Below are 23,626 nucleotides of genomic sequence, written 5' to 3' on the forward strand. Positions count from 1 at the left end.
TGGCTTTATTGTCTCGTTTTGAAGAGGCCCATCTGCAGGAGGTGCAGAATGCGGGGAGGAGGAGCCTTACGGATCACAAATTAAATGAGCTCCTAAAGCCCAATAATAAACATCTTGCCACATCTTTGCAAAGCAAAGCACTTGGATGTGGGGTGAGGGTGCTTGCTGGAGGTTGGATGTCACCTGAGATGCAGCCTCCAAAGGCAAGACCGGCCAGCAATGGGCGTCTCTCCCTCCCTGTGCCCACCCCGGAGCCTCCCAGTGCCAAGATCACAGGCAGGCCTTGGGCCTCAACTGTCCCATTTCCTGCCATGTGGCATTTTCACGTTCTGCCACCTTCATCCCTGGACAGACCTTCTCCCGCAGAACGGCGTGTCCCAGGTGCCCCCTCAGCAATGGAGAGCAGAGAGGGGCCTGTCCCCGAGGGGGCATCCAGGAGGCAGGAAGCTGGGGCGGGGGGAGGGGGGGAATGACGCTGCAACCAGCCAGCCAGCCTGGGTCTAGAAGAGGCATTTGGCACATCGGCTTGTTCATGGGGCTGAGCAGATACCCCGGGGAACCGCACTTGACCCACTTACCCCAAACGGCCCTGGAATAACACCCTTTTCCTTAGAGACCTTGTGGCCACGTGTCCAGGGAGGGTCATCAGACCACAGGCCATTGAGGACAGCTGTGCGAACACAAATGTTTCTTGGGCTGGGGGGCATGGAAGGGAGGGGGTGTGGAGGAGAGAACCCTCTATGGCCCCCTTCACACTTTACAGGAAATAATTTGTGACCTAAAACGTGCTGTGACCCTGTGGGGGTTTCATTTGCTGGTCCACAGACTCTCAGCCAGGCTGCTCTTGAGCATCCCTGGGACACCCTACCAGGACTGCAGGCGGCTCTTCAAGGCAGAGGACCCGGCCTGGCTCCCCATGACCAGACATGAGTGCTGCACCGTCCCATGGGGGACATGCCGGGATCAGCCCACTTCCACGCCCTTCAGGCCCAAACCCAGCTCACCCCCGCCTCTCAGCCTCTCAGTCACTGTTCGAACTCCTACTCATACTTCCACACCCAGCTCAAATGCCCCTGCCTGCAAAAATCTTCCTCGGATTCTCTCAATTAGAATCCGTCTCAAATTTCCTTGTACTCCCAAAACTCAATGGCTATACTCCATGAATATTTATCTAAATCTGCTGTTGTTACAGTAAGTTGTGTCTGTCTCCCTGACATGCAGTCCTTGAGGCTACGACTATGTCTTATTCGCCATCCCCCCACCCCCGGCATCCCTTAGCTTCCCCCTGGGGCACAACTGGGCAGGGCGAGAACTCCGGCAGGAGCTGAGCATCTCCACAAGATGTGTGCAGATGTTTCTGCAACAGGCCCAGGGCACTAGCCAACCGTCCTGACTAAAACATACATGAAATCAGAACTTCATTATAATCACCAATATCTGTTGTATCGGGTCATTATTATCATAAAAAGGTTTCAAAATGATACATGAAGATTTAAAATGGTTAACTAAACAGTAAAAAGCAGGATCCGAGGAATCTTAAGGTTACCAAACACAGGTGAACGTTCACCTGGCCTCACCTTGAGTTTCTTTCTCAACCTTGAACCCCTCTCCTGGCCTCTGCCCTTGCAAGGCAGGGATACAGCCCCAGAAAACCTCGTCTCGGTGGAATGTGAAATGAGGGTGAGGTCTCCCAGAGCGGTTTGCAACAGACAGACCAAGTGTGGAGTCCCAGATGCCAAGGACAGGTTCCTTAACCTCTTCAAGCCTCAGTGTTTCCATCTCTGAAATGGAAGAATAACTGGATCTGCCTGATTTCTGGGCTGCTGGAAGGGTGAGAATGTGTATTTGGTTCAGTGTGGGGTACAGAGAAAGAGTTCAGGGATCAATGGCGGTGAGGATGTGCTGGCCATTCTCCACGCCCCAGTCTTGTCCTGTCTGAGCCTGGAAGGAGAAACCACTAGACCTGCTGTCTCTCAGCCGTGAAAATCGTGTCCATGAGCGCCGAGAGCTCACATTTTGGAAACACAGAAATCTGATGATGGACGGGACACAGATGACATTAGGGAATTGTTATTTTTGTTAGTTGGCGTTTGATGTGATAACGATTTTGTGGTTCCATAGAAAATTACCTTTATTTTTCTGGATGTCTGTGCTGAAGAATTCAGGGTGAAATGTCATAGTGTCTAGTTTACTTCGAAATGCTTCAGAAAAAAACCATACGTTCATATATAACGTCAACATGACAAAATGCTAGTAATTATGAGCCAAGGCAGAACTCGTCTTGCAATTTTTCCGCTTGAAAAATGTCCTCACAAAAAGCAACCAGCACCTTGGCGGGGTGGGGGGCTGAGGTCCCAGTTCATGTTCTGCTCTGTAACCTTGCAATAATGTTCCGTCTCCGGCCGGGGTGGGGAGCGGGGCGGGGGGAGGCGGGCAACCATTCCTCCAACAGGAAGACCTCAGCTGCCAGAGCTCAGCTGCCGGGCATGCACACCCCTCGGTAGCTTGCATCGTTCGCTGGGGATAATTACATCATGAGCAATTTTTTTTTTTTTTTAAAGATTTTATTTATTTATTTCACAGAGAGACACAGCGAGAGAGGGAACACAAGCAGGGGGAGTGGGGGAGGGAGAAGCAGGCTTCCCGCTGAGCAGGGAGCCCGATGTGGGGCTCGATCCCAGGACCCTGGGATCATGACCCGAGCTGAAGGCAGACGATTAATGACTGAGCCACCCAGGCACCCCTTGAGCAATATTTTTAAACAGAGAGCACAAGTGACTGCAAATGGCCCAACCATCTCTCTCGTCCCTTCCAGAAGAGGTAGAGGGAGGTGGAAGGAGGTAGGCCGACCTTCACCGCTGACTTGTCTCCATCCTGGGATCGCAGGATTCCAGGAGGGAGGGAGGGCGGGAGGGCAGGACTGTCCAGGTAAAAGGCACAGAGCTGGGGGCACTTGCGCGCGTCGGCGGTTCTGGGGCTGGAGCCCGGCCACTTTCAAAGCCATTCTCTGTGACAAACTGGTCATAACAGGGAGCCCGAGGCTGAATCCAGCCTGTCCATTGTCTTACCGGCCCGCCACAGCTATGGGCGCTCAAAACAAAAAGCCACTTTTCCAATTTAAACACAATACACATATGAAAGTGCAGCAGTCACTTGCACAGATTCAACTCAATGTGTACGCAGCCCCCGAGGGAAACAGATCAGGAGACGTGACCAGCCCTCAGAATCCGCTCCAGACCCCCGGAGGTAATTGAGCTGACTGGGATCACCATAGATTAGTTCTGGCCGTTTTCGAATTTTCTATCAATGGAGTCACTGCTGGATCTGCTCTTTCTGTGTCTTTCACTCAACATGATGACTTTGAGATTCTTTGAGTGGTTGCCAAGGGTCAAAGTCTGTGCGTTCTCGTTGCGGTCTGGTATTCCATCATGTGAACCCACGCTTCATTTCCTCCTGGGGTTGGGTGTTCCGATCTGTGCCTGCCGTAACAGGGCTGTGACCAGCGTTCCAGCCCGCCGTGCAACTTGGAGAACATGTGTGCAGGTTTCTCGTGGGTATCCACCTAGGATTGGAATTGCTGGATCATCAGACAGGTGCATGTTCAGCTGTGTGGTGCTTTATCAGCTTCTGAGTCAGCTGGTACCATTTAGAATTTGAGAGATTTAGCCTAAAAATCAGGATTGCAGCTCTTCTTTCAAAATGTAAAGATACGCAGCACTGAACCCACATTCCACCTTCGTGTGTTGGGGGTTTGTGCTCCCCCAAGGCACCCAGCCAGCAGCCTGCCTTGTGTCATCCACCCCGCTCCTGGAGACTCCTCGACGTTGGGACTCTCGGTGGCAAAAGATCTGAGTGTGCTTTTAGTTCAAGTCCGTCATGAAAATATTGAGCTGCCTCAGTTTCCCCAGTGAGGTCACGATGAATGATCTCAGTGGCCCAGAGACTGTGATCAGGTCACTCCAATGGGGTCTGTGGCCTTGGTCGCTAACCAAATCTCCCTGATGGGGTATGGCAGAGGCTGAGACAGCTGCCGGCAGGGTAGGGCCCATCAGCTGCCATTCGTTCAGCACCTTCCGTGTGATTCCATCTGTCTATTCTCGCTACTCTCCTGGCCTTCCCCCTCCTCCAGCCCCACAGCCACTGCCTTATTCACCCCCCTATCACCTCCTGCCAGGTCGAATAAATGATCTCCTCCAGGCTGGCTCCTCCCCAACCCCCACTGGTAGCAGGATGCCTCTTAACTTAAAAAAAAAATTTTTTTTTAAATCAACACATGTCATCGATTTAAAAAATTAAACAGTACAGGAGCATCTGGGTGGCTCAGTCAGTTAAGCGTCTGCCGTTGGCTCAGGTCATGATCCCAGGGTCCTGGGATCAAGCCCCTCGTCCTTGTCCGGTTCCCTGCTCAGTGTGGAGCCTGCTTCTCCCTCTCTTTGCCCTTCCCCCAACTCATGCTCTCAATCTCTCAAATAAATAAACAAAATCTTTAAAAAAAAAAATAAAAAATTAAACAATACAAAATGATATAGAGAGAAAAGGAAATCCCCTCTTCTTCTCATCCCTTCTCCAAACCTTTCGGTTTCCCTTTCCAGTGGCAACCCCAGTTTCCAGTGTTTTACCCATTTGTGAGAAATACATATTCTATGCACACGCACGCTCCTCTTGTCTATTTTTACACAAACTAGTGCCTTCAGTATGATCTGCTCTGCACCTTGCACTTTATGCATCTCGCTGGTCCTTCCACGTCGGTTCGTGCAGACCGCCCAGGTTCTTTGTAACATCTGCAGCGCTCTCTGTTGCCTTCACAATCACCATCTACCTAACCAGTCCCGCAACGAGGGATATTTCGGTCACTTCCAAGCCTTTGCTACCACAAGGAGTGCTGTAAAATATCTTTATACGTCTATCTTTGCACGTGCCCCTCTGCCGAATAAATCCTAGTGGTTGTAGGTCACGGGGCACCTGCATTTCTTATTTTGATCAATAGGGCCAAACTGCCCTTGATGAGGCTTGTCCCGATTTATACTGTCTCTAGCAATACCTGAGTGAGCTCAAGTGAGCTCTGGAAAATGCACACCTGATCATGTCACTCCCGACTTCAGGCACCCATTCCCACCCCCGGCCGCATGATAAAATCACCATGGGGAGCTTTCAAAGCCATCCTACAAATAGGGCCCCAAATACTGAAATTCAGATTTCACTGATCTGGACGAGAGCTAGTTGCTGGAGTTGAAGATAGCTGCATTTTAATCCCCGGGACCTGCAGATATGTTACTAACGTGGCAAAAGGAACTTGAGTGCATGCGATTAAGTTAAGAATCTTAAAATCTGGAGATGATCCTGGATTATCCAGTGGGCTCAATGCAATCACAAGGGTCCCTATCAGAGGGAGGTGGGAGGGTCAGAGAGGGAGACGTGAGGACAGAAGCAGAGGTCTGAGTGAGGTGGCCACCAGCCGAGGAATGTGGGCAGCCCCTGGGACTGGATTCTCCCCCATCACCCCCAGCAGGAATGTAGTCCTGACAACACTTTGATTTTAGCCCCTGAAGGCCCATACTGGACTTCTGGTCCTCAGAATTGCAAGATAATATGTTTGTGTTGTTTTAAGCCACGGTGCTTATCTTTTCTGTTACAGCAGCCCTGGGAGAGTCCCTCACACGTGGCCACTGTGGGTCATCCCTTATCAGAAAAAAATTGGCAGGTCGCAGGCCTTCAGAAGAGAGAGAGGATGGGCTGCCATAGGCGGTCCTGTATCCAAGACCAGCAGGATGCTGGAAAGGCCAGGGCCAGCCTACCTTCCCTGGTTACACAGAAGGAAGGAACAAGGGGGTGGAAGGCAGTGGCATTAAAGTTAAAAGGTGACTGGAACTTTACCAAGCCACATGGAAGGACTCCGCAAGTGCTCTGGGGCAGGGGCTGGTGGGCTTGGGGACCAGGCTAAAGTTAAAAGTCCTCTAGCCCTGGGAAAGTGACAGCCCTGAGAGACGGCACTGGGGCTGTGGAAAGAGCACTGGACTGTGAGTCCTAACTGAGCCTGGCTCTGCTATTCCCTGGCCCTGAGAGCTCAGACAATGATCCCCTCGTCCCCTCTATGAGATTTGAGGGGCTTGTACTCCGGTGTTCTTTTAAAAACCCTTTTTTTTTTTTTTAAAGATTTTATTTATTTATTTGAGACAGAGAGAATGAGAGACAGAGAGCACGAGAGGGAGGAGGGTCAGAGGGAGAAGCAGACTCCCCGCCGAGCAGGGAGCCCGATGCGGGACCCGATCCCGGGACTCCGGGATCATGACCTGAGCCGAAGGCAGTCGCTTAACCAACTGAGCCACCCAGGCGCCCTAAAAACCCTTTTTAACAGCAGTTAAAACTTCTTTTCAAACTCCTGTCTTCAAACAAAATCTTTCCTGTGTGACTTGGACAGAAGATAATACTCATAATAAGAGCAAGAGCTTAAATGGGACTTCCTTCACGCCAGGCACTCTTGTAAGCACCTTATAAGTGAAAATTCACTTGTTCAGTCCGCACGACAAATCAGTGGGGGGGGGGGGGGCTACCATTTTCATTTCACAGAAGAGGGAACTGAAGCACAGAGAGGTTAAGAAACTTACTCAAGGTCACCCAGCAGGGAAGTATTAAATTCTTGATTTGGGGGTGCCTGGGTGGCTCAGTCAGTTAAGCATCTGACTCTTGATTTGGCTCAGGTCATGATCTCAGGGTTGTGAGATCGAGCCCTGAGTCGGACAGTCGTGGGCATGAAGCCGGCTTAAGATTCTCTCTCTCTGCCCCTCTCCTCTCCTCTCTCTCCCCTCCCTCCCCCTTCCCTCTCTAAAAAAAATAATAATAAATGAAATAAATAAATTCTTGATTTGAACCCACGCACTCCAGAAGCAAAGAGAACTGACAGGCTGGGGGCAATTAGTCAGAGGTTAAGGTGAGATCAATAATAAAGAGCTAGAGGAGGTAGGGAGACAGGAAGAGGAAGGGAAAAAAACCAACATGAGCTGGAAAGATCATTTTGGAGTCTGGTTTATGAGAGGCATGGGAGCAGCCCTGGAGTCTGAGAGAACTGGGGGGCCAGGGGACGGGGGTAGAGCATGCCCATCACTAACAGGTGCCCTGGGGTCTCCCTGAGTGGGCCGAGTGTGTGAAGACTGGGCCATGTGGGGCCCTTGCATTTTTGGCGTCACACTCACTATGGGAAACCAGCCAGAGAGAAGCCGCCACTTTGAGGCAGGGAGTCTTATCCCCATATCCTACCCTTTGTCACCCTCGTTCCAGACCCCGTGATCATTGCTGCAGAACACCTGGGTTTCACACAATGCAATGTGAAAGCCACCACCCTTGGCCACCTCTATTCCTCTGGATCCTCTGCTCCCGCCTGGATTGATCCCCACAGGCCGGGCCACGGAGAGCCCACTGAGGCCACCGGTTGCTGCCACCCTTCCAGGCAGCTGAGAAAGGCCCACGCTCGGACCGTCCCCCCTCCCAAACCCTTGCATCAGAACTCAAAGTCTCTGTCATGCGCAGATTCCCACTAGCAAGGTGACCTTGAGCGAACCTCTCTCCTGGACCTCCGGGCCTCGCCTGCAAAATGGAACTGATGATAACTCACCTTTGGAAGCCAAGAGACAGGGCCCCAGAACCTCTTAAGAAAATTAAGAAGAGCCGATGTACATGGAGCACCTACAGGGGAAGGCAGCTCTGCGGTCTGCGCCATCACGGCCCCCACTGTCCTCATCTGACCAGTGAGAAGGCTGAGGCCCAGGGAGGTGAGGGGCCTGACCAAGGACACACAGCAAGGTGGTGCAGAGCCGTGGCTAGGACCCAGGTCTGGAACCGTGCCCCCTCCTCTTCACCAACCCGGAAGCCAAACCCACAGTAGGAGCCTCTTCTTGGCTTCTGGTGTGCCCTCTCCGAACCCCTCTCATTCCTACACATTGTACAAACAAGGAAACTGAGGCTCAGAGGCACTAAGTCACCTGCCCAAGGTCACCCAGCCATTCACATGGGAGCAGGGGATCCGGGTGTGTGTGACTCCACACTCACCCTTCCTCCCAGTCCAGCAGGCAGCCTCTGGAGCTCCCAGCCAGTGCTCGGATACTGGGCTTCTCTGACCGAGCCTGTCCCCGGGCTGGTGAGAAGCAGGAGAGCTCCTCCGACAGCCTTTACCTGAGCGGGACCTCCCCATCAGCGGCAGCCCCTCCCCGGGAGCCTCCAGGGTGCGGGGACAGGTAGCTGCAGATGTCCCGGCCCCAAGTCGCCCTCTGCTCCTTCCGAGTTATGCTCCTCCTTGGAGGGGAGGGAAGGACAGCTCTCCTTGCCTCCCAGGCCATTGGCAGAGCGGCTGCCACGGCTGCTCGCTGCAGCCTGGTGATGGAGAGATTATTTCTGAGCCACCACCAACCCCCCGCCCCCGCTTCTCTGGCAGGACCACACCGGCTGTCCCCTTGGGGCTCGGAGCACAGAGCCCGCTGCTGAGGCAGGACGGCTGGCTGGCTCCCTCCCAGCACGAACCCCTCGGACTGTCACCCCTCCCGGGGGAAGGGGCTTCCGGGTCCTTGTACAAACCCCAGCCCAGTGCCCCAGGGCTGTTCCGCAGCTGCTGGAGAGAGAGATGCGGAATGAACGTACCTCTGCCTTCAGGAGGAGGCAAGGGAAGAAAGGTTGGAAACTAACTCTGCCAGAAACTGCCGTGTTTGGAATTTTTCTTTTCTTCTCCTTCATCTCCACCACGAACCTGTCTCTTCCCTGGCCATCGAGACATGGGCTCCCCTGGCCCTGCAGAGAAACAGCAAGAAAAGGGCTCCCTGAGACAGGAAGGTGAGTTAAACTTCGGGGGAAGAAGTTAGTGTTTGCGGCAGGGCTGGGGGCTTGCAGGACACTGAACAGGCTTGTCCAAAGTGCCGTCTTGAATGCATACCTTTCCCGTGCTCGGGACGGGAGCTTTGTGTGCTGGCTGTTTCAGGGGGACAGTGGATCGCAAAGTTGGGTTTGTGCATTGAATGCAGACAGGGCAGAGGGTGTTTTTGGGGGGGGGGCGTGTTCTAGAAAGAGCCTCAGGCTGGGAGACAGAGTCCTGGGTTGGATTTGGATTCGCTGTGTGACCTTGGGGGAGTCACTTCAGCTCTCTGGGTCTGGGGGCTTGCACTCGGAAGATGAGAACACTCGGGAGGGACTCCCCAGATTTCAAAACAGTCTTCTCTCCGCAGGCTGCTCCTCCTCCTCTGGCCATACGTTGTAAAGGAAGTCATGCGTGCGGAGTACCAGAACGCTGCGCGGTGAGCGAGCGTGAAATGCACGGGCTGTGATTCACCTCTTTGCTGCCTGCCGGAATCCAACTGGCTCTGAAATTGAGAGGAACTTTTATTTCCATTCAGCCGCCGAGTTCTTCCGTTGATTGGAGTGCCTATTGGAATGTAAGGTTATAATAGATGCTCTGGAAACAGCTCTGCTGGAATGAAAAGCGTAGGAAATGGTTGCAGGGTGCCGAGGAGGACAGGGGCTTAAATGCATGGGCTAAATCTAAAACTCTTATTCTCACTCAAGTGCCTCAAATAGGTCTGGAATGGAGAGAGCATTAGAGCCCCTTCACTTTGCAGATAACAGCACTGAGGCCCAGAGAGGGGGAGTAACTGGCTCAAGGTTACACGGCAAGGGTGGCTGAGGCAAGCACCCCGTGAACATGGGGGACAGCAAAGTCCTCCAAAGGAGGGAGGAAATAAGATCATTGTGGAGCTACTCCGGAGAGCCAGACGCTGTGCCAAGCACTGTCACATTCCTTGTTACTTAACCTTTCTGTGCCTCAGTTTCCTCATCTGTGAAGTGGGGACACTGATGTTTACCTCATGGAGGTGTTGGGGTGAGTTAATATAGGGGAAGCATGTAGATTGGTGCCTGGCACCTCAGAAGCATCTAGAAGTGTTCCAAATAAACACTTCATGTATATTACCACATGTAACCTTCACCGTGCCCAGTGAGGTGGATTCCCAAACTACCCCAGCCTGTACAGATGAAGCAAAGGGCTCAGAGGGGCTGAGTAATCCCCCGGGGCCGGCAGTCCCTAAGGGATCAGAACCTGGCAGTGAACTTGAGAAACTCCTACACTGCTAAGCTCTATTTTACCCACCGTACCTTGTAAGATTGGTACAAATCTTGTCATTGGCATGAATGAAGCTGAGATCAGAGAGGTTAGGCCACATGCCCAAGACCACAGAGCCTGGGAGTGGCACAGCTCTGACCAGGGAAGGGATGCCATCCTCTTTTTGGTCACGGATAGATCCCAGGCGCATAATGGTGCTCAGTAAATCTGTGTTGGGTGGAAGAGGTGAAAAATGAAGGATACAGATGCAGTTGCTGCAAAGTGAGAGTGAATTTTTTCCCCGTTGCCTTGCCCTCTCTTCTCCTACCCACCCCCCCGCCCCGTCTTAGGGCATCTCCGGCGATGCCCATGCCCTTCAGAGCCAGGGGCCTGCCTCCCGGACGCCACCACCGGGGCTCCTGCAGCCCCCTGAGTCAGCTCCTGCCCGGCCGCCTGCCGCCGTCCCCTGCCAAGGGGCTCTACTACCGCAGGGCCCGCAAGGTGGGCGCCCTGGACGCCTCCCCGGCCGCCGACCTGAAGAAGGAGATCCTGGTCAACGTCGGGGGCAGGCGGTACGTCCTGCCCTGGAGCACGCTGGACCAGTTCCCGCTGAGCCGCCTGAGCAAGCTCAGGCTGTGCCGGAACCACGAGGAGATCGCGCAGCTCTGCGACGACTATGATGAGGACAAGCAGGAGTTCTTCTTCGACCGGAGCCCCAGTGCCTTCGGCATGATCGTGAGCTTCCTGGCGGCCGGCAGGCTGGCCCTGCTGCGGGAGATGTGCGCGCTGTCCTTCCGGGAAGAGCTGGTCTACTGGGGCATCGAGGAGGCCCGCCTGGAGAGGTGCTGCCTGGGCGAGCTGCTCCGCAAGCTGGAGGGACTGGCCGAGCTGCACGGCGGCCGGGAGACGCTGCCACTGCTGCCGGAGGCGCGGCGCCCCGCGGGGGACCCCTCGCGCTGGGGGGTCTTCATGCACTGGCTGCGCGAGACCGTGGAAAACCCGCGCTCGGGGCTCCCGGGCAAGGTCTTCGCTTGTCTGTCTATCCTCTTCGTGGCCACCACCGCGGTCAGCTTGTGCGTCAGCACCATGCCCGACCTGAGGGCCGAGGAGGACAAGGTGAGTGGCCCCCGGACCCCCCTCCAAGGCCGGGCCCAGGGCCCCCGAGACTTAGGGCCTGTGAAAACGTCTAAGTAGCTTTTAAAACAACGGAAAAAGAGATTGTTGTCTAATGTGGATTGGATGCGTTTTTATTTTATTTTTTTAAAAGATTTTTTATTTATTTATTTGACAGAGAGAGACATAGCGAGAGCAGGAACACAAGCAGGGGGAGTGGGAGAGGGAGAAGCAGGCTTCCCACCGAGCAGGGAGCCCGACATGGGACTCGATCCCAGGACCCTGGGATCATGACCTGAGCCGAAGGCAGACGCTTAACGACTGAGCCACCCAGGCGCCCTGGATGTGTTTTTAGATCAGTGCAGTTGTGAAAGATAATTTTTAATTTTAATTTTTTTTTTTTTTTTTTTTGGAGGAAAAGACCGAGGGCCCGCAAAAGTCATAAGGTGGCTCTGCCTCATAGAGGACTCGGTATTAACAAAGCTACCCCTGGTGCTCATGCGCCAGGCAGGCCTGGCTTGCGTCTCCCAGCTCTGTGACCACAGGCAAATTGCTTCACCCCGCTGAACCTCAGGTTCTTCCTCTGTAAAATGGGTAATATTGCGGTAAGGGTTCACACACTCCGTGTGTGTTTACTGAGCAGCTACTCTGTGCCATGCACTGTTCCTGGCTCAAATCTCTGCCTTCTTGAGCCACCGTTCTCGTGGGCATCCCCGCTCCATGTTCAGGTGGAGAAAGTGAGGCACAGGGCCTTTAGCTTTCTTGGAGTTAACAGAGCAAAGATGCAGACGAGGGCCAAGATTCCTGCTGGTTACTTGGCTCCTGAGCCTCCCAGTCAGTCTCACTGCATGGGGAACTCAGAGATGAGTTAACTTCTAAGTGACTCTGCCCCAGGAAGCAACAGAAGAAAGGTTTTCTTGCCCACTCCTGCACTCTTTTTCCAGGAAGTTGTGGGAGACCCCCAGGGGCCAGGGAGTCTGAGAAATGAGATAAAAGCTTAATATTTCATTGGGAAGTTTATTGGAGAGCTTCGAACTGAGAACTGGATTTGTTTCCTACTTGAAAATATTGCTCCTGTCCTGCTCTACGTTCCTCCATTGCTCCCCATCACCTTAATTATGGAACTTACATTATGGCAGACGGAGGGAGCTGATAACTAGAACACATACATAAGATAATGAACCCTGTGTATGGCCCATAATCGTTGTCAGTCCACAGAAGTTCCCTTCCCTTAAGGATATATCCCAGGGCAATATGGTAGGACCAGAGAACTTTCCAGAAGGAGGGGACTTAGATGGAGAGCCAGCCCCTGCCTTACACAGGGTAGGCTCTCAATAAATATTTATTGAATAAAATGTATCTTGTGCAACCTATAAATGTTTTGTCCTAAAGCAAACCAACCAAAACGTTTCGACTTTCGACTTTCGAACAGCTTTTTTTCCCTAAGGGCGAGGACTATAGCTCCAAACATCCAGACGTTGTTTTATCCTTTAGCACCAAATCATGTGACTTAAGAGCCTGCTTGTTCACAGAAATATTTACACTTGGACACTGCAGTAAAAAATTAGGACAAAATAAGTGGCTTCGGTCCCCTGCCCCCAGAAGCGTGCCCTTGATCCCAGCTGCTGAGGAAGGACCCCTCGATTTCCATAAACCTGTTCCTCGGGGATTTCCCAGAAGCCAGGATTTAGACTGTGCAGAGGGACAAGGTCTTTTCAAAACCTAATGCTCTGAAAATTACCCAAGATTTGAACCCAGGCTTGGTTTGACAGGGGACCCAGGAGATCAAATCAGAGGTCGCTGGGAGGCCCGCAGGACCAGCAGCCCCAAGTCTGGGCTCAGGAGCCAGGCTGCCGATTGCCCCTAGGATAAAAGGGGCCATGCCCATGCCCGGGGTGCATCTCTGCGTTTTCACCTTGTGGAAACCACCTTCGTGTGTGCTTGCTGCCTGGAGAGAGGCTGGGAGACGCTGCCCTTAAAAAAACTGTTTAGACGGTAATTCAGAGAGCCAGGAGGCTGGGGAGGCGGTCTTCATTTTTTCAAGACTGTGTCTTTCATTTACATAAAAAGACAATGTTCTCTCCAGCACCAAGCGTGTCCGATATTTCGAATTTGCCCTTGGGGATGTTCAGCTGGCCAAATGCTTCTGGGGGCAGGCCCAGCTAGGAGATCTGGGGGCCATGTCGGCCTGGGGGCCCAGCAGCATCTGCTCAGATGAATCAATGCCACGTGGGCAGACAGACACGCCAGGGCTGGGACCCACAGACCTCCCCCATCAGACACGGTGCCACACTGGTTGGCAGAGACAGCTTTCCTTTTGCTTTTTCTTCTACCTTCTTCCAGTGACCTCCCATGGAGTAAACTTGGCAGCTGGGGAGAAGGGTCTGCACTGGAGGTTGGTAAATTAAAATAGGGGAGGGAGGAGGCGGTGTAGACAGGAAGGACCATGCCAAATTCTTAAGCACCTCCCAGGTGCATCCAGCCTTTTCTGGTTTCCTTGGAAGAGCTCATCCCCAAAGGGAGGAAAGAACCGGGGCTTATTACGTGCCCTTCACGAGGCTGGCATTGGATGGATGGACTTAGTCCTTGCAACAGCTTGGGAAGCGGGTACTACTACCACCCCCATTTTACAGGCGAGGAAACTGAGACTCGGGCAAGTTTTATCCCTTTCTAAAGCTCACAGTTAGTTATGTGGCAGAGCTGGGGTTTGAGCTCACCTACCAGTTGGTTCTAAAACCTGTCTCCTTAGGACCACACAACACCAGCTTTCAGTGCTGGGCTGCTCTGCCTCTTATCTGGACACTCAGCTCAGCAGCACTTGGCGTTTCTGAGGCCGCCAGGGTTTGAGAAGCACATCCCTGTCCAGCAGGAGGGCCAGAGTGCCTCACTGCTCATGAACTCAGTGTTATTCTCGGGAGAGTCACTTAACCTCTGAGAGCCTTAGTTTTGTCACCTGGAAAATGGGGATGCTCCCAGCCCTCTCCCCATGGGGTTATGATGACGACTAAAAGAGTAATTTGCATAAAGCAGTAGGAACAATGCTGATGCGTGAGAAGCCCTTAGCACATGTCAGTCCCAACAGCATTCACTTGTTAGGTCCTAGCTGACAGGAGATCACAGCATTCACCCTTCCCTTCATTCAACAAGCTACTGAGTGCCTACAAACGACATTCTTCTAGGCGCTGGAGACAGTCAGACAAATTTCTTAACCTTCCTGGAGCTCTTATTCTGCCCATCCTTGTCCCCTGTTTTGTAATTGAGGTGAAATTCACATAACATAAAATTAACCGCAATCACCAAATATCACTGAACACAGGGAAGCTACTGAGAGTGAGGCAGTTCTTTATGGAGCTGATTCATGATCCAAGAAAGGCGCAGGGGAGAGAAGGACATCGTTCCAGCGAGGGGCCCCTCTAGTTCCAGCTGGTCTTTAAAAAATCTCTCTTGCCTTCGGACAGTTCGGTAGCACTCAGTACATTGACAATGTTGCGCAGCCTCCGCCTTTATCAAGTTCCAAAACATTTCCACTACTCCAAAATGAAACCCCATCCCCACTAGCACTCACTCCCCGTCCCTCTCCCCCAGCGCCGGGCAACCACCGCTCTGCTTTCCGCCTCCGTGGATTTCCCTATTCCAGACACGGTGTGCGAATGGGATCACACACATGTGGCCTTTTGGGGGCTGGCTTGTGTCACTCAGCGTGGTGTTTGCAGGGCCCATCCACACTGTAGCCTGGGCCAGTGCTCCATCCTTCTTATGGCCCAGTAATAGGTCCCGTCTCTACACGCCAGTTTGTTTATCCCATCATCCAGGGGTGAGTGCTGCCATTTCCGTGCCTCCCTCTGCCTGCGTCCTCTGTTATGACTGTCACCCCGCCATTCATCCCCAGCTCCCTTTCCATGTGGCCCCGGCCCTGGCTGGGCAGCTCTGCTGGTCAGGGCACCCCCTTCCCTCGGGGGGGAGGCCGAAGGTCACTGCCGCTTGGACTGAACACCTGCCCCATCTCTCTTGACCCCTCCCTTCCTCTCTGCTGCTCCCCAGATCCTCAGCGGCTCGGCAGGAGTGCACCACGGTGAGGAGCCAGAATCTCTAGCTCCCTAGTGCAGAGTTCAGATCCCAGCACCGCCACTCCGGGGCTCCGCCCTTGGACGAGCCCCTCTCTTGCTCTGTGCCTCTGTTTCCTCACCTTACTCAGATGCTGGTGCTGAGGACTCAACGGTCCTATCCATCTTGCGCCTGCCAGCACGAAGCCATCACTGGCCGTGTTTATGCAGCCTTTGGGACTCAGCTCACCCCCTTCCAACTTGGCACTCCACCTGCTTGTCCACTTTGCTCATCGCCTCTCCCGGCCCCTGGAACCCAAACACCAGCGGCCTGGTCAGCAGCCAGGTCAGCAGCCATTTGCTCAGATGTCTTCTCTGTTTCTTTCTTCATTCAGTCGTGCGTTCAGCAGACCTTTCCCGGGGGCCTCCTCTGCGCCGGAGACCCAGGGGAGGCAAGGACAGGCTCAAACTGCCCTCCCCCCGCCAGCTCAGCCTTCACTCCTTTCTCTTCCACTTTAGATTCTAGTCCTGCCCCAGAGGTTTGCTGGGAGCGTTTGGGGACCTTGCTGTGGGAGATGCGCACTGGTTACAGCCGTGCAAAGTGCTTTCCCTCCCGTCTGTAGTTTCAGCATCTCGATAGGGGGCCGGGGAAGGAAGGCAAGAGAGATTTTTTAAAGACCAGGTGGAACTAGAGGGGCCCCTCGCTGGAATGATGTCCTTCTCTCCCCTGCGCCTTTCTTGGATCATGAATCAGCTCCATAAAAAACTGCCTCACTCTCAGTAGCTTCCCTGTGTTCAGTGATATTTGGCGATTGCTCCAGGGAATTCTTCTTAACCTGGCTTTTTGGTTTGGGGTTGTTTTTTTTTTCCGCCTTCAGCTTAGTCTCCCTATATCCAGGCCAGCAAGAGGTAGTCCCCATTTCCGGGATGGGACCCACTTTTCCTGACTCACGGTAGTTGACCTGTTCTTCCTGCTTCGTCACACGTCCCTGTCTCCGTGCCCAGCCCCTCCTGCCCACACTTCCAGAGCCTCTGTGTCCCAGGGCTGGGGAGCAGGGCGGCTGGGAGGGAGAGGACAGAGAGGGGTAGGAAGGGGCAGAATGGAGGGAAGAGAAGGCAGAGAAAACTGGCTCCTGGGGAAAGGAGAAGCCGGGAAGAGGAATGAGTCAGCAGGGAGAGGAGACAGCCCTGGACCAGAGGCCAGGGCCACGGCACGAAGTGACAGGCAGAAAGAAGGCCTGAGCTGCTGAGTGGTTGGGGACCAGCACTGAGCTACCAGGATGTGGGAAGTGGCCGATTCGGGCCCTATGTCCAAGGTCCCAGGGTGTGAGGAAAACTCCAAGGTCAAGACCTTGGCCCCAAGTCCCTCCCAGGTGGAACTGCTGGAACTGGCCCTTTTTGTACCAGCAGCATCCGTGGGACAGCCGGTCCATATGGGCCCCCAGGGCCCGTGGCCTTGCCCTCTGAAAGCCCTGCCCGTCCTCTGACCCCAGAGCCCTTCAGAGCCACCCTGCTCTCAAGGTTTGAGGTAGGGTTTGGGGCAAAATTGTGGGACCCCTCAGTGCCTCACCCAGCTGACCTGGCAGCTCAGGCTCGGGCCCTGGCTTCTTGTGTATTAAGACATAATTCACATCCTAATAGGCACCCTTTTAACGTGCTCACATCGCTGGTACATTTGTGCGACCATCACTTCTGTCCCAGAGCATTTTCATCCTCCCGCAAACAACCCTGCCCCTGCTTCCAGGTGCTCCCCATTCTCCCCCATCCTCCCAGCCTCTGAAACCATCCATGTACTTCTGTCCCCACGGGTTGCCTTCTCTGGACATTTCTAAAAAAGGAACCATGCAGCATCTGGCCTTTCACGGAGAAGGTTGTCAAGGTTCATCCGTGCTGTAGCGCGTATCGGTCGTTTTTAGGGCTGAAAAATATTCCATCATGTGGATAGAACACATTTGGTTATTCATTCGTCATCTGATGGGGATTTATGTCGACTCCACATTTGGCTACTGTTGTGGACATTCATGGACAAGTTTTCGAGTGGATGGATATTTTCAGTTCCTGCCAGTATATACCCAAGTGTAGAATTGCTGGGTCATATGGAAAACGTGTGTTTAATTTAAAAAAAAAAAACCTTTTTTTAAGATTTATTTATTTGGGGAGGGTCAGAGAGAGAGGGCGAGAGAATCATAAGCAGACTCCGTGCTGAGATCATGACCTGAGGTGAAACCAAGAGTCGGGCGCTTACTCGACCGTGCCACCCGGGCGCCCCACGTGTGTTCAACTTTTGAGGAACCACCAACCTGTTTTCCGCAGCATCTGCACCATTTACATTCCCACCAGAATGCTGGGGGTTCTAACTTCTCCACAGGCTCACCAACACTTAGGACTTTCTGTCTTTATACTCCCAGCTGTTTTGGTGATTTTGTTCACTATCTTGAGTGTCACATCAATGGAAACACAGAGTGCATCTCCTTCTGCGTCAGGCTGTTGTGTCCCCCCCATGCTGTGTGGGAGCCCCCACAGTGTGGCATTGCTCACCCCCGGTCGTCATAGACCTGACTCACATTCTTCACTACATGGAGCAATCAGAGCAGACCTCTTTCCTCCAGGGACAAGGCCCACCAGGAGGGTGACACCCATCCGGATTTGCACAGGACCGAGGGGCTCTGGCAACCTGGGACTCTCTGTGCTCAAAGCAGGAAAGTTGTGGGCAAACCAGAATTAGTTGTTCACCCTACTGACAAAATACCACCAGAAGCTTCGCAGAGAGGGAAAAAGTCAGTTTTTAATTTCCCTCCTATTTTTCTTCAACTATGGCTGGCCTGGGGATTCTTTGCTTGGCTCAGGCCCCATCCATCCCCGCCATGAACGCATTTCTCGGAGGACCAGGGCTGGGACAGTGGTTGCAGGATTTGAGCAGAGTGGTGCCGGGTGGTGATGCGGCAGAGGGCTTGCTGCAGTGCAGGGAGGTGGCCGGCAGGCCAGGCTGGAGGGAGGTGGGTGGTGCATGTCTTGAATAGCCAAATGCCGGCACGGAGGCAGAGGGAGGACCCACAGAGCCTGCCCTACCTCTGGGTCACTGGTCTGGAAAGGTTATTCCCAGGCTACTGGAAGTCTTAAGCCAAGGGGAAAACTCCCAGAATGTCAGTGACAAGAGTGGCCTTGTAGGGACAATCTGGCCCAGAGTCTGAAAAACCTCCCGGGCGCCTCTGAGTCAACCGGAGGGCTTGCCAAAATGCAGATTCCTGGGCCCCTTGATTTTGTGATGAGAGCTCAAGAATCTGCATTTATAACAAGCACTCTGGGGGATTCTGATGTGGGGTGTGCTGACTCAGCTTTGAGAAATACCGGTTCTGTTCCAACCTCTTCATTGGAAACGGAAGCACAGAGAGGGGCAGTGATTCCTGCAAGGTCACAGAGCGAGTCTACAGCAGGACTGGGGAGTCAGGGTCCAAAATTCCTGAGCTCTCCAGGATGCTGAAGCAAACCCCAGGTGGTCGTGGCAAAGACCTCCTGTGTTGGAGGTTCTTCCCCTTCCTGTAAAATCCAGCAAGAGGAGAAGAGTACTGTTGCCCTTATACTGACCGGGCAGGCTGTGTCTGTAACCAGCGGATCACGGCACACAGACAGCCACAGTCCTCGTTTCCATTCACCACCCATCTCCCAGGGTAGAGAACCACAAGTCCAGGGGGGACAATGGGTCTGCAGAGTAAGTGGAAGTGTGGGATTTGAACCCATGTCACAGACACAGACAGGCACATTGAGATGGGGACAGAACACCCGTTCCTCTTCCTCCAGCGGCCAGACATAAAGAGCATTTCATTTCAGTTCAGTATTCCTGTGGGCCCAGGCACTGGAAATAATTTCTTTTTCCATTTCAGAGGTTTTTAATCCAAAGAAAACTGCAGTTGTCAACACCTTGCTTTGCACTCAGGCAACTGGCTTTGGTCATTCATTCACTCATCCATCATATAGATATATATGATGTGTATATGCCAACATATATATATATATATATATACACATAGTATTTGGAGTCAGGTTCTCAAACTCTGGCTTTGCATTACAATCATCTATGGGACTTCTGGAAAATTCTACAGCTCAGATTCAAACCTCAATCAACTAAATTAGAATTCTGAGGTCCTGGCCCAGGCATGGGGGGGGGGGGGTTCAAAGCCCCCAGGTGATTCTAATTGTGCAGCCAAAGCTGAGAACCACTGCACTAGGCCAGAGCTTCTTGAACTTTGATGTGCACATGAATCACAGGGAGTCTCGTTAAGACGCAAATTCTGATTCCTTAGGGATGAGGTGGCGTCCAAGAATCTGCGTTTCTTACAAGTTCTCAGGGGAGGCCGATGCTTTTGGTTCGAGGACCACAGTTTGAGTAGCACGGGGGCTAGTGGAATTTTCTGTTAGGAGCCAGGCAGGGAGCATGAACGATGCAAAACTGAATCCACAACAGCCCCCACCTAGCTGCAGTCTCTGGAGGCAAACAGACCCTGTGTGAATACTTGCAATCGCACACATCACAAGGTTGCACCAGGGACGCAGGAGCCCTCTCTGCCCCACTGGCCTCCAAGCTCCCAGAAGCGACATCTGCTTCTCTCTTACTTTACCCCCAGGGCCTAGGAGCCTGGCACAGGTGAGCCCTCCTTGTGTTTTTGTTGGATGAATGAATGAGGGATGGCAGGCAAGGAAGCTACAAAATAGCCTACAGTGGCTGAGAGACCATCTGCTTTGCATATGAGCTCAGGCAAGTCATTTCACTGCTTCGAGCCATGTCCCGGACACGAAACGGGGTCACACTGCCTGCTCACAACATCACTGGGCGGTGTGACAGCTCTAGAGCAGGGCACGGTACACAGAAGGGGCTTATATTAGTGAAGCCGAAGATTGGCCGCTATTACAAAGAGGCCCCGAGAGAGAACGGCTTTAAACAAAATAGATGTTGAGGCACCTGGGTGGCTCAGTTGGTTAAGCACCCACTCTTTTTTTTTTTTAAGATTTTATTTATTTATTTGAGACAGAGAGAATGAGAGAGACAGAGAGCACATGAGAGGGGGGAGGGTCAGAGGGAGAAGCAGACTCCCCGCCGAGCAGGGAGCCCGATGCGGGACTCGATCCCGGGACTCCAGGATCATGACCTGAGCCGAAGGCAGTCGCTTAACCAACTGAGCCACCCAGGCGCCCAAGCACCCACTCTTGATTTCAGCTCAGGTCATGATCTCAGGGTTGTGAGTTGGAGCCCTGTGTTTGGCTCTGCGCTGGACATGGAGTTTGCTTGAGATTCTCTCTCTCCTTCTCCTTCTGCCCCTCCCCCCCAAATAAAAACAAACAAACAAACAAAAAACAAAATAGATGTTGATTTCTCCTGCAAAGAGGGGTCAAGGTGAGTGGGCAGCTCTCACCTGAGACCCAGGATTGTTTCCACCTTCCCACTCCATCCTCCCCTGGGGCGTTGGTCCAATCTGTAGGTTCTAAGCTGGGTTGCAGGGTCACGTGGGTTGTCCCAGCTGACAGTGGAGAAGAGTGTGTAGGAACTCATGCCAACATCCTAAGTCCTGGAACGGGATGCGGCACACATCGCTTCTGTTCACATTTTGTGGGTGGGTTCTTAGTTATTTGGCCACACCTCGATGCCAGGGAGGCTGGAAAGGGTGGTCCCTGATCTAGCTGACTGGCCTCGTGCCCAGCCGCAACTTGAGAACTATTCATAAAGGGGATCTGGGTGGACAAATGAGAGTCTACAGCACACAGAACTCAATCGTGATTGATAGATAGATGATAGATAATACACAAATATAGAGAAAAACGATATAATATATAGAGAATCTATATCCATACATATGGAAATTGATATTGATGTCAATCTCACTATGGATACATGGAGTCGCTTCTCGGCACGGTCACTCCCCCCTTACCCAGCGCGGCTGCCCACCACTCTCCTTCTGCATTTTGTCGCCTCCCCAGGGTGAGTGCTCTCAGAAGTGCTACTACATTTTCATCGTGGAGACCGTCTGCGTGGCCTGGTTTTCCCTGGAGTTCTGTCTGCGCCTTGTCCAGGCCCCGGACAAGTGCCAGTTCTTCCAAGAGCCCCTGAACATCATCGACATCCTGGCCATCTCCCCGTACTACGTGTCGCTGGCCGTGTCGGGCGAGCCCCGGGAGGACGGCGAGAGGCCGGTGGGGGGCTCGTACCTGGAGAAGGTGGGGCTGGCGCTGCGCGTGCTGCGGGCTCTGCGCGTCCTCTATGTGATGCGCCTGGCCCGCCACTCGCTGGGGCTGCAGACCCTGGGCCTCACCATACGCCGCTGCACGCGCGAGTTCGGCCTGCTCCTCCTCTTCCTCTGCGTGGCCGTCACCCTCTTCTCCCCTCTGGTCTACGTGGCGGAGAATGAGTCCGGGCGGGTGCTGGAGTTCACGAGCATCCCGGCCTCCTACTGGTGGGCGGTCATCTCCATGACGACGGTGGGCTACGGAGACATGGTCCCGCGCAGCGTGCCGGGCCAGATGGTGGCCCTCAGCAGCATCCTCAGTGGGATCCTCATCATGGCCTTCCCAGCCACGTCCATCTTCCACACCTTCTCGCACTCCTACCTGGAGCTCAAGAAGGAGCAGGAGCAACTCCAGGCGCGCCTCCGCCACCAGCAAACCGCCGCCTCGGCCAGTGAGCACGAGCTGCTGAGCGACGTCGACGACCTGATCCCAGAGGGACCCGCCTTGCCCACTAAATACGTTTAACTCAAAACGCTTCGTGAGAAGGGCAGGACCGCAACCCATCGCCCCCGGCTGACCCGGCTGGAGAGCACCAAGGTGTAGACCATCCGGTGGGATGTTTCTAGAGCCCCAGGAGCACTCCCAAAGCTAGGAGGGGCTCAAGGCCACAGGCGTTTGCTTGTTGTGAGTCTTGGCCCCCACTGGCCGCCATGATTCCTGCTGACCTTATCGATGCTCCTTGCCTTTTCCTTTCTCTGTGCCCATCACCAAGCACATCCCCTCTTCCTGTTAGGTCTGCCATCCTCCACTCTCCTTCCTCCCCTGCAGTCTTCCACACCCCAGCCTGGGTTCCAGACGCCCACAGAACCACGCCTAAAGAACTCCATTCCTCCCCGGAGACTCTCTTTCCAGGGCCACCCTACCACCAGGAACTGGAGGGGCCAGTCGCTGCAGACCCTTCTGATCAGATCTCCCCACCCAGCCCTATATCATGGGTTCCAGCAGAGATCAATATGTCCTCTTTCCACTCCCCTCCACCAGTGGCATTTTCCTAATGCCGCTGCCTCCTCCCCACCTCTGGAAGCTCTCAGTCAAGAAGGCAGAACTGGCCTCTGTGTTAAACCCCACATGGGAGCCGGTGGCCTGTCGTTCCTCCTGATGTGGCTGGGACCTGGGCAGGAGTGCCACTTGCCAGCACAGCAAGCCTTCCTTGGCCGACTGGACTCTTGGTGGGACATTCTCCAGTTATCCAGCTCTTGGCCTTGACGGTGGCTAGCTCTTGCAGGGCCCTCGAGAGAACCATTCCTGCCGCTGGCTTCTCAAGCACTTTAGGGACCTTGGCTTTATGCCCTCAGCTAAGCCACCATGGATGCAGCAAAGCTTCAGTGAAGACATGTGGGCGGCCTTAGGGTCTGCCCCTTAGCTGCCGCTCCAGACGACGCCCTTGATGCCAGAGGGTAATTCCTCAGCTTACATTTAAATATGTTTGTCTAGTAACTATTCATTCATGAACAGATTCAGCCCTTTGCATCCAATGGAGGAAGCAGACATGGGACCAAGGTGTTCAAGATAAAAGCAGTGTGTGCTGAGGCCAGAGCAATGAATCCTGAGCTCGAGACCCAGGAGGGCTTGAATGAGGAGGGATGTTTGGGGAGCTGAAGCTGGAAAGGGGTAGGGATGGGAAGGTGGTGGGCTGTGAGGCTGAGTGGAGGGTCTGGGCCTTCTGGTAGGTGCTGGAGGAAGCAGTGATGTGGCTGGACTGCAGGTGTGCATGCAGATGGTCAGGCAGCGTGCAGGGAGACCAGCGTGGGGCAGAGAACGACCGAGCGGCTCAGACAGGCTGTGAGGGCCTCTCTCCTCGTATTGTTAGTTGTACGAGGAGTACCTCGTCTCATCTTTTGTTCCCCAGGAGGCCAAACCTCGGGGAGGTCTCGATGACACCTTCCATGAGTGACATAGCCATGCACATTACTGCTGGCTGGAAATCCACAGCAGAAGGTGGCCTGGGTCACATATGGGTGGTGGCGAGCCAGTCGGGGACGGGCAGATCCGATATCGTTTGTGTGTAAGCATGCCAGCATTTCATCCCCGGGACAGCTTGCCTGCTCTTCGTTCATTCGGCTAATACTCAGCGCAGGCCCACTATGTGCCAGGCCCATGCCTTCCTCTGGCTGCAAGC

General features: G+C 53.6%; 1 protein-coding gene across 1 annotated transcript; it reads left to right on the forward strand.

The window, feature by feature from the left end:
* Positions 1-10,438: 10,438 nt before the first annotated feature.
* KCNG4 (potassium voltage-gated channel modifier subfamily G member 4) lies at positions 10,439-21,972 on the forward strand. The gene is made up of 2 exons (XM_035025309.1): positions 10,439-11,191; positions 21,202-21,972. Exons 1-2 carry the CDS (start codon positions 10,439-10,441, stop codon positions 21,970-21,972), a joined length of 1,524 nt encoding a protein of 507 aa, XP_034881200.1.
* The last annotated feature ends 1,654 nt before the right edge of the window (positions 21,973-23,626 follow it).

The sequence above is a fragment of the Mirounga leonina genome, unplaced genomic scaffold (genome assembly GCF_011800145.1).
Source record: "Mirounga leonina isolate KUSES-001 unplaced genomic scaffold, KU_Mleo_1.0 Mir_180, whole genome shotgun sequence".
Classification (NCBI taxonomy): Eukaryota; Metazoa; Chordata; class Mammalia; order Carnivora; family Phocidae; genus Mirounga; species Mirounga leonina.